The sequence below is a fragment of the Peromyscus leucopus genome, chromosome 4 (assembly GCF_004664715.2).
Source record: "Peromyscus leucopus breed LL Stock chromosome 4, UCI_PerLeu_2.1, whole genome shotgun sequence".
NCBI lineage: Eukaryota > Metazoa > Chordata > Mammalia > Rodentia > Cricetidae > Peromyscus > Peromyscus leucopus.
Window position 1 is genome coordinate 2,505,784 of NC_051066.1, and position 11,514 is coordinate 2,517,297.

The following is an 11,514-nucleotide window of genomic DNA, read 5'->3' on the forward strand; positions in this document are numbered from 1 at the left end:
CACATGTTTGTGCACACACAAGCCTATCAGAAATATTTACAATGGATATTATGTTTTATCACCTTTTATGAAATAATAAAATTGTGGCTGAATGGATTTTTTAAAGTCTGCTTTTATAAAGCTAGCAAAGTACAAGATCCAAGATTTTAACTTCAGCATCAAGCCAATTCTGTAAGTTGATTTCCCTCAGATTCCCAAAAGGATTTTTCTAGCCTTGTGGAGATTGCAGTGTACTCCTGTTCAGGAATCTTCTCAAGGCACTCTTCATGTCTTTGTTTCTCAGGCTATAGATGAATGGGTTCAGCATGGGGGTCACCACAGCATACATCACTGCTGCAATCCTGTCCTTGCCGGCTGAATCAGCAGCAGATGGAATGAAGTACACTCCAATTGCAGACACATAGAACAGGCAAACTGCTGAGAGATGGGACCCACAGGTGGAGAAGGTCTTCCACTTACCACTTGCTGATGGGACTCTCACAATAGCGGCCACAATGCGGACATATGACACAATGATTAGCAAAGGAATCAGAATAGTTAATGCCCCTCCCCAGTAAAGCAGCACACACTGGTTGGCATAAGTGTCAGAACAAGAGAGCTTCAACAGAGGAAGCAGTTCACAAAAGAAATGTGGAATGATGTTGTCCATGCAGAAGGATAACTGAGCTAGGAGAATGATGTGTGTTAGAGAATATGAATGTGCAAGGAACAAGGATATGGCCACCAGCAGGATGCAGCATCTGGGATTCATGACCAAAGTGTAGTGAAGGGGATAGCATATGGCCACAAGCCTGTCATAAGCCATCACTGCCAGGAGAAAAACATCCAGTCCAATGAACCACAGGAAGAAATAGATCTGAGACAGGCATCCAGCGTAGGGGATGGTGTGCCTGTGAGCTTGAATGTTCACTAGCATCCTGGGGACTGTGGTGGATGATAAACACAGGTCAGTGAGGGAGAAGTTTGCCAGGAAGAAATACATGGGAGTGTGGAGGTGTGGATCAGAGCCAATTGCCAGGATGATGAGCATATTCCCCATCATGGTGACCAGGTATATGACCAAGAAGATGCCAAAAAGGAAAGGTTGTTGTTCCTGATGCTCAGAGAGGCCCAGGAGGAGAAATTCAGAAACACTGCTGTGGTTTCTTGTCTTCATAATTCAGTGGAACTAAAGGTAGAGTGGAGGATGGCACACCAAGAATTTTTCTTAGCGATTGCCTTGATGGGAACAGAGATAAAAAATCAAGATGACATAGAGCATTGATGGCTATGCATTCCCTCACTGAGACCTAAAAGGACCTGAAACCTAGAGGGACCCTGAGCTGGTTATGATCATATGCACTGCATTAGCTCCAGTAGCACTAGAATAAATACTCAAGATAACCAATTAAAGAGAAGTGTTGGGGTTTTGGTCCATGGATCCATTGTGTCTGGGTCTATGGCATGGTAGCATATCATGTCAGGGAGTACATTGTAGAGCAAAAACTCTTGCTTCTTTGTAGCTGGGACCTCAATTTATGACTGTGACATGAAAGAAGGGAATGGGAAGAGATGAAGATGCCACAATCACCTCTGAAGGAGGAGCTAGAGCTGACTGAGCCCCACTTTTCATTTTCCACCATCTACCATTAACACTAAACTTGCACCAAGCCTATAAGGCACAGGCCTTTGGAAAACATTCTGTATTGAAACAATAGCAACCAACTTACTGAAAAAGGAACAGAGTCTCCTAAAAAGCATAGGTAAGTTAAAGTTGATAATTCTCACTTAGAGTTTGTGGTCTTAAATTTACTACTAATCTACCACTGATAAGATAACCAGGACTCATGCATTCACTCATGTTCATTGAATACTTGCTGTGTGTCAGCCCCTATCCTGGGTTCCTTTTCTCATGTTGGCAATGTTTTGGTCAGAGCTATCATGGACTCAAAAAATACATCCATAAGAAAAGAAAACAAGATGCCACCATGACTGGAAGATCCCTTTAAGTAAGTTTTAGTTAGCAAGTAGCTCACTGTTGGAGGAATGGATGAGATGAAGTCAGATAGGTAAAGACTAGACTGGAAGATTAGAAATGCTCCTTAAACAAAGAGATAAGTAAGCATCACTGTGGTGATGTGCACATCTATTTAGAGGAGACAGGAGTCAAATGTGGCACAAATGGGTGAGAAGAGGAAACTATGGGGGGAAGATAAGGAAGCAGAGACAGTGTACATGTGGTCCTTCAGTACAGATTAGGGAGTTTGTATTATATTCTCAGTACAATAAAACACCTGTGAGTACAGGCGAGTGATGAAGTAGAAGGTGGCCATAGTTAAATTTATGATATGAAAGATTATTCTGTTGCTATGTGGAGGAGGATTATATGGATCATAAAGCATATGAGCAAGCAGGAGCTACAACATGTGATGGCATGTGCCTGTCATCCTTGTATTCCAGAGACTGAGGCAAGATGATAGCAATGGCATGTGTCTATAATCCCTGAGGCAGGATGATAGCAAGCTAGAGGCTAACCTGGGCTACAAGTAAGATATGGTAGCCAACAATAGCAACACCAAAAAGGTTGAAAGCAGGGATGCCATAAAGAAACACATGTAGGACCTCTGGGCAAAGTGGAGTGGACGGAGATGGGCTATACTTGAGCTGGAATTTCTAATGAGCAATAAATGCTGTATCTGGATTCTAGGCTACAATACTGGAGCTCTCCAAAATAAAGGGGAAATAATAAAATACTTGGAATGTCTTAGACACACAAGCAGTCTGTGACAAGGAGACAGATGTTGGCAAGTCTGAGTAATTTTTAGAAGTCAAAGGCCACAGAGACAATGCACGGGAGTGGAGATAGAAAGATTGTGATGTGGGGGCCTTGTAACAATGACATATCCTTTGGTCCACAAAACTCTTTTCAATGTATTTTCCCTCACTTTATCAGATCAGTAAACAGACAGAAAAGTGAAACAGCTAACCCAAAACTACAGTTGAAAAGTATGTATCACCATTCACCTCTGGCAAATCTGACGTTTAGTTCATGGCACAGTTCCAACTCTGGAAGTGGGTGGCCTTGCAGTTTTCTTAGAAGCACTGCAGATATTTGTGAACTGCTTGGGGAAAATAATTCTGTAAATGATAATCATGAAAATACTTTATCATATTTATGTGTGTCTCTTCATGCCCATGTCCATGTGTGTGCACACAAGCACATTTCTGCACACATTTAGAAGTCAGAGAACAACTTTGGGTGTCAGTTCTTACCTTCTGCTCCATTTGAGACAGCATTTCCTATTTTTCACTACTTCATATGCCAGGCTTCCTGGCCTGTGAGCTTCTGAGATTCTTTTGTCTCTACCCCCATATCTCTGTAGGAGTGTTGAAAATTACAGATGCATGTTACAGTGCTTGGTTTTAAGTGGGTTCTTGGTATCGAACTCAAGTCCTCACACTTACTTACCAGTATGTCTTCCCACCCCTAGATCTATTCTTTAAAATCACTCCACTGTAGGTCTAAAATGCCAAGTTTGTAACTTTTTCTGTACTTTTATTGTTTATCTAATGCCAGAAATACTCCTAGATGCAAAAAATTTAAGGCAAATTCTAGTGAACACAGTTCCCGTGGTTCTAGGATAACTGGACATTGGTAACAAACAAAACAGGTAAACATATAGCCAGAAACTAGGATTGGCATTGAAGGAAGGATCATGCTAATACCTTTCAAAAAGGTATATTCAGAGCATGTATTTTGAATTCAGGGAAAACACTTAGAATTTTTAAATAAAATTTGAAACTTCAAGAAGTAATTCACTATTAAGAGTAGAAGCAACAAGACTAAGAATATAAACTGCCAGAACATGTGACAGTCCTCAGTCTGGGAAGACAACATGGTCAGAGAAGAGTGAGCAATATGATAAATTGCTTTCAAGTTGACCACAGGTGGTTGGATGACTTGAATCAAAATGTGTCAACTGGGTGGTCTCTTCAGTGAGTTTAGGCTCTGAAGGTGAACTCATGTAGACCAGCACGCTTACTGTCACATCCTTGTGTAAACCTCTGAGATATCTCTACAGAGGAAGAGTCAAAACAAATTTGACAAAGGAGCAGTCTTGAGATGGCTATATTCTGACATCCCAAAATGATATGGAGTAACTGCCCTTTGACTTTTAATTTTAATTTCATTCTCATTTTCTCCTTGATAACAAGACATGAAATCATTTGTTTTTCAAGGACACAGATTCAGGGTATAAGGCAAACCTGTATATAAGTCCTCTATTTTTGCCATTTATTAACTAAGGAGACAATGACAAAACATCTCCACGATCAGCAGCAATGCTGACCACAAAAGTAAGGAAAGTTACACATGCTGACTCTTGTGTCCTGCTTAGGTACTAAAAGTGTTAAAACATCCTATCAGGTTTTCACTTTTTGAAGAGAAACTAAAATATAAAGAAGTGAAGTTAGCTATCACTAACAACTAGAAGCAACAAGACTAAGAATATAAACTGCCCAGGACACATGACAGTCCTTAGTCTGGGAAGACAATATGGTCAGAGAACAGTGAACAATATGATAAATTGCGTGAAATCAATCTAAGTAGGACTTAGTGAGTAAGCAGAAAAGCCCCTGCCTGAACTGTGGTCATCTGATTGAACACTTACCCAACTGTTTTCAACCTGTTCTGGCTGCTATGAAGCTCTGAGGTTCTGCAGTCACCACTGTTCCTTTCAGACAATGACAAATTCACACTCGAGCCTTTTCTAGAGACTCAAACTCTTCATCTCATATAGTGGAAATGGAAACCCAAGGGGTGTGTGTGTGTGTGTGTGTGTGTGTGTGTGTGTGTGTGTGATATTTCTGGAGTCACAATATTTGAACAGGAAAGCCTGGAGGTGACACATATGGGAATATTTGCCAGGTATGGATGCCACAGAGTTCCCGTTGGTGAGCAGAGAGACCAATTGTCTCTGAATCCCCAAGGAGAGGAAATATACTATGGCTGTCAAGAGGGATTTCTATTTCACTTATAGATTGTCAAAGAAGTTTCCTTGATGACTACACTTACCTGTGGGTGTTAGGACAAATGTTTATAGATTGTGTTAGGGATTATGTTAGTTTAGTAAATTAGTGATTGTAGGTTCTCTTCCAATATCTATGACTTCACTAGAACTGAGTAGTTAGCTATGTTTCCAACTGAAAGAGGAAGAAATAGTCTTCTCCAGAAGAGCACACTAATTGCTTATCCAATTCCAAATAGTCACCCCTGAAAATATACTTACAGATAACATTATACAGACTAAGGAGAATGTATTTACAAATATATATGCATATACACATACACACATGTACATGCAATAACAATGAAAAAAGGGCCATAAATTCAAAAGAGAACATGGGGGGCGGTATTTGAGAGGGGAGAGGAAATGGAACAGAGAAATGTTGCAATTATAGTACAGTCTAAAAAAATGAATAAAATATTGGTTAAGGAAAATATCTAATATTAATGGCACTCCAGAGGATTTTTATAATTTATGCTTCCATTTGTAGTAAAAGAGAGTTTTGGCAGTTCCAAATACTCATTAAGATTTAAATTGTTAGACTTTTAAATTGTATTCATTTATTTTCCATGGTGCTAGGGGTGGAACCCAGGGCATATTATGTAAGCATTCTGCTACACCCAGCTCCTCATCTTTTGTTGCAGTGTCTCGTGTTGTTTTAAATTAATATTTCTTTGTTATAAATTGAGTTTGAACATCTTTTGTGTCATATGGTTAGTGAGATAGCTCCCTGTATAGATTAGATATTCAAATCATTGTTTTGTTGCATTTTCTCAATTTTTCATTAATTTGAATTGTGCTTATATATTTTGATTTGATTTCTGAGATAGATGATAAACAGACAGGCATATAGGCAGATAGATAGGTATGTAGATTGGTGATTTCTAGATAGATGATAGATAGATAGATAGATAGATAGATACATAGATAGATAGATAGATAGATAGATAGATAGATAGATAGATAGAACCTTTTGTGAGATGCTATTTCACTATCTATGTAGTTAGATGAATAATCAACTTTAAATTTATGTTAGTCCAATCTACGCTTTTTTGTTTTATGTGCTGTTCTTGTATTGGTTTTTGTTTCTTAATTTTGATTTTCATTTTTATTTTGTTTTTTTTTATGAGAGAGAGAAGGAACATGAATTTGGATAGGTAAAAAGGTGAGGAGGACCTGAGAAGTGTTGGGGGGGAATGAATATATTCAAGATGTATCACATGAAAGAGAAGAGAAAGTAAAGGGAAAGTGTGTTTAGACAAATGTGGATGTGCTTCTCCACATTTTTGTCTGGAAGTTTCATGTTTCCCATTTGAGTTTTCTATCCTTTGTGGGTTGTTTTGTATAAACAGAGATAGGGATCTAGTTTCTTTCTTCTATTTGTGGCGTATGAATATCCAACCTTTTGCTTTTAGGTATCACCTCTCTCTAATATGTTTCTTTTCTTTTTGTTTGTTGTGATGGGTTATCACTCTGCATCCTAGACTGGCCTAGAACTTACTCTATAGCCCAGGCTGTTCTGGGACTCACAGCCTTCCTGCATCAACCTCCTGGATTATAGATGTGTGTCATCATGCCTGGCTCACTGTTAAAAAAAAAACAGTTGAGTATAAATACACACCATTAATCCTGACTTCTCTGTTAAATGGATCAGGTCAGGGGTAAAATACATAATTATAGACTATCAGAAAAACCTACATTATCTAAGGGTAGTGATAGCCTTTTAGATAAGTTCTACAGAAAAGCAGGGATTGACAAGCTATGCTCCTTCACTGCTGGTGGGAGTTCAAGCTTGTACAGCCACTTTGGAAATTAGTATGGTGGTTTCTCAGAAAATTGGGACTCAATCTACCTCAAGACCCAGAAATACCACTCTTGGGCATATACTCAAAGGATGCTCAATCATACCACAAGGACACTTACTCAGCTATGTTCATAACAGCATTGTTCATAATAGCCAGAACCTGGAAACAACCTAGATGCCCCTCAACCAAATAATGGATAAGGAAAATGTGGTACATTTACACAGTGGAGTATTACTCAGCAGTTTAAAAAAAAAGACATGAAATTTGTAGGTAAATAGATAGAGCTAGAAAGAATCATCATGAGTTAGGTAACCCAGATCCAGAAAGACAAACATGATATGTACTCACTCATAAGTAGATAGTAGGTGTAAAGCAAAGGATAACCAAGTTACAATCCACAACCTCAGAGAAGCTAGGTAAAAAGGAGGACCCTAAGGGGGACACACATGGAGGGCACCAGGAAGGGAAAATAGTTGAGATCTCCTGGGTAACTGGGAGAGAGGGTAGAAGGGAAGGGGTGGGTGATGGGAACAGGGGGGACTGAGATGGCCGAGTGGAGGGAGGGATGGAGAGGAAGAGCAATGAAAGAGGTATCTTGGTAGAGGGAACCATTAAGGAGTTAGGGAGAAACCTGGTGCTAGGGAAATCCCCAGGAATCCACAGGGATGACACAAACTAAGACTTCTAGCAATAATGGAGAGGATGCCTGAACTTACCTTCCCCTATAATCAGATTAGTGACTACCCTAATGGTCAGCATAGAACCTACATGCAGTAATTGATAGAAGTAGATATAGAGACTTAGTTAAAAACTATATTTGGTGGCTGTGGCTGAGCCAGTGCTGGTGGGACTGGAAATCCAGCTAGGCTATGGTCTGAGTGACCGGCCACAGACAGCAGTTAAAATATCGGTAGATTCAGGTGTGGTTGCTAAGCTGGCAGAAAAACAACAAATTCTATCTATCTATCTATCTATCTATCTATCTATCTATCTATCTATATATATATATATATATATATATAATCTACATGTATATATATTAGATAGTAGAGTGGTTTACAGGCTGTGGTCCAGCTAGTCCAACAATGGCTGTCTACCAACATGGGATCCAGTAGTTGTTCAGTCCACAAGGCTAGGTGTCTCAGCTGGTCTTCAGTATACACCAGAATCCAGTAGAAGTAGGCTCTAAGGCCAGTGAAGGAATGGGCATAACAGTGAGAGTGAGGGCAAGCAGGCAAAGAGAGAGCTTCCTTCTTCCATGTGTCTCTATATAGGTTTCCAGTAGAAGGTGTGAGCCAGATTATAGGTGGATCTGACCACATCTAAGATCTAGATTAAAAGTGGATCTTTGCACTTCAAATGATTTATGAAAAGAATATCTCACAGGTATGTCCAGCCATTTGGGTTTTAGTTAATTCCAGATGCAGCCAAGTTGACAACCAAGAACGGCTATCACAATCTGGAAAGCACTATACTAAGTAAAGTCACCCAGACCCAGAAAGTCCAAAATTGTATGTTCTGTCTCCCATGTGAATCCTAGCTTATGAGCTCCATGTGTGGATGTAAGTGGAGTTGAGTATGAATACAGGCTATGAAACTAGAAAAGGAGCCATGAGAAGGTGAGAATGTAAAGGGGCCCCAGAGCAGCTTGACCACACAGCTGCCAGGGCAGGCCCAGACACAGCTTCTGTGACAAGCTTACTGGCAGGCAACACCCAGATCCAGGAAAAGCCATAAGCTGACCCCACCCAGGGATCCACCTAGGAATGGGGAAGTACCTGACATGCTAAACATTCCAACCTTTAGGTAAGGTGGCCAGAAGTCCCTGAGTCTAACACACCTATTTTTGTTTTACAGATACCCCTAGACAAATGTCAGTCAATCAGGGTCCTGAACCCTGGAAATCCCCTCAACCCAACCTCTGCTCTGATAAAAAACCCCAGGGCTCTCTGCTCTCACTGCTGCATTGGACAGACAGAGAGACCAAGCCTGGAGCTTGAAGGTAATAAAGGCTCTTTGCTTTTACTTGTGGGATTCAGTCTCTGTGGTGGTCTTTTGGGGGTCCCCATGATCTGGGCATAACAAGAGGGAAAAATGAGGTTCTGGGCAAGTGGAAGAGGGAACAACAGGACACACGTGCCATGAAGGTGGAAGGGAGGGATTGTAGAATACCGAGACAGATTTTAGCAGACATTTCACCAAAGAAGATACACAAATAGTCAATAAAAATATAAAAATATAGTCCAATTTAGGTGACAACAGAGAAATGCAAATTAGAGAAATCAAATACACAACAATTAAAATACACAACAATTAAAATAACTAAAGTTGATCTGGGTGGCAGTGTTGATCAAAATACATAGTAGGAAATTCTCAGAGGATTAATAAAAAATAAGTAAATCCCCCAACATAAAAATATTCACCCACATACATCTATACCCTTAATAATCATTGCTTGGAGGTTTGCCTTTGAGATACTGAAATCAAGTTAAGCAATCTGAGATTAGCCTCAGCATCTGAAGGAGGCCTTAGGGATCCCATCCCCTTGGAGTCAGCTCTGCTAACTGTGATTCAAATTTTCTCTACTTAAAGTAATCACAGAGCAAACTCCCCTGAGAGGTTACCACACAACTATCACCTTAAGAAGGATCCCAGAACCAGATTTAACAAAGCTGAAACCATGAAATGCTAACTGAACTTCCACAATTGGGAGCCCTTGCCTCTGGAGTCAGGACAAGCTCTATCTTTTGAGATGAGAGCTGAGAAAGTAGTATCATGCTGGGACCCAGAGATTAGCAGGAAAACAGCAAGTTGAGTCCAGAGAAGGGAGATGCATTGCCTTTTTGCGCAGCTATTAATTCCGTCTTCATTTCCCACTATTCTTCTTACCTAGCTTTGGCCGGAGGAGAATAATGAAGTTGAACACTGGTTGAGGGGCAGATGTGCAGAATGCCAACTTCTGGAGAAAGCTAGAAGCAAAGACTTCAAATGTGGAGGTAAGCTGGCAGAAGCTGCTCGCCCTCCTGGCCACTCCACAGAGCCTTGCACTTCTTTCCTTTATCCTTTGTAACTTCAAATATTTCTTGAATTAGTAACTCCCAAGATCCAACAGAGACCTGAATCTGGTTTTTGGTTTCCAGTCCATCTGTTTTGACCTTCAGGTCATCTACAGCACAGGTTTTGGAGGAGGCAAAATCCTCAGCATTACAAGAAGAACCATTGAATTCTCATCATCATACTCCAGCAACATGGAATAAAGACTTGCTGAGTTCTCATGATTTGGATCATTGAATGCATTAAATAACAGCTTCTTGTATATAACTGGATCCAAGTCAATGGAAAGAGTCAACCAAACCATCAGCATCTCTGAGTTCATCCTCCTGGGACTTTCCTCTCGGCCTGAGGACCAAAAACCACTCTTTATTCTCTTCCTCACCATTTACCTGGTCACCATAGCAGGGAACCTGCTTATCATTCTGGTCATTCACTCTGACCCTCATCTCCAGACTCCCATGTATTTTTTCTTGAGTTTTCTGTCTTTAACTGACATTTGCTTCACAACAACCATTGTCCCTAAAATGCTGGTGAATTTTCTGTTAGAAAAAAAGACCATCTCCTATGCTGGGTGTCTGACGCAAATGTATTTTCTCTATGCCTTGGGCAACAGTGATAGCTGTCTTCTGGCAGTCATGGCCTTTGACCGCTATGTGGCCATCTGCAACCCCTTCCACTATGTCACCATTATGAGCCACCATCGATGTGTCCTACTGGTAACCTTCTCCTGCTCCTTTCCTCACCTCCACTCACTCCTGCACACACTTTTATTGAATCGTCTCACCTTTTGTGACTCCAATGTCATTCACCACTTTCTCTGTGACCTTAGTCCTCTGATAAAATTATCCTGCTCCTCTACATTTGTTAACGAGATTGTGATAGTGACAGAAGGAACTCTGGTTTTGGTGACCCCCTTTCTGTGCATTGCTTTCTCCTACATAAGAATCCTCATGACGGTTCTCCAGATTCCTTCTGCTGCTGGGAAACGCAAAGCCTTTTCTACCTGTGGTTCTCACCTCACCGTGGTAAGCCTCTTTTACGGAAGCATCTTCTATGTGTATTTACAGCCAGTGTCTACTTACACTTTCAGGGACCATATAGCAACAATTGTCTACACAGTTTTGTCATCTATGATAAACCCTTTCATCTACAGCTTGAGAAACAAAGACCTGAAGCAGGGCCTGAGGAGGCTCATGCGCAGAAGGAGAGTCTAGGGAGCATCCTCTTGACAGACCTACAAGTCCACTCCACTGGCACCTGGCTTGTTTCTGCTGGTTCTTGGTGAGCAGACAAGTTGTTGGATGTCAGCGTTTTTAGCGCATGTGAGGCAAGGCTATGGGGACAGTACATCACTGATGTGCTCCATGGTGGCTATCAGTTATTCCCTCACCTATGTAGGCATGGTGTCCTTATTCTCTATTCTCTTTCCCTCCATCATATTATCTGTATTCCAATCCTCCAAATACTACTTTTTTACTCTCAAATATTTCCTAAGATAATTTCTCACCATTTATAAGACTAGTCCTCAAAAATGCCACACACTTAAAAATATCACTTAAAAATTACATAATTTGTAGCAGTTGAATGCTTTTGCAAACTGAAGATAAGGA

At 40.6% G+C, this 11,514-nt stretch overlaps 2 protein-coding genes across 2 annotated transcripts; one reads left to right on the plus strand and one right to left on the minus strand.

Annotated features, from left to right (window-relative positions):
• Positions 1–208: 208 nt before the first annotated feature.
• Positions 209–1,156, minus strand: LOC114686034 (olfactory receptor 1361-like). Its single transcript, XM_028860685.1, has one exon. The coding sequence runs from the start codon at positions 1,154–1,156 to the stop codon at positions 209–211; it is 948 nt and encodes a 315-aa protein (XP_028716518.1).
• A 9,029-nt stretch (positions 1,157–10,185) lies between these two features.
• On the plus strand, positions 10,186–11,118 carry LOC114686027 (olfactory receptor 1L8). Its single transcript, XM_028860679.1, has one exon. The coding sequence runs from the start codon at positions 10,186–10,188 to the stop codon at positions 11,116–11,118; it is 933 nt and encodes a 310-aa protein (XP_028716512.1).
• The last annotated feature ends 396 nt before the right edge of the window (positions 11,119–11,514 follow it).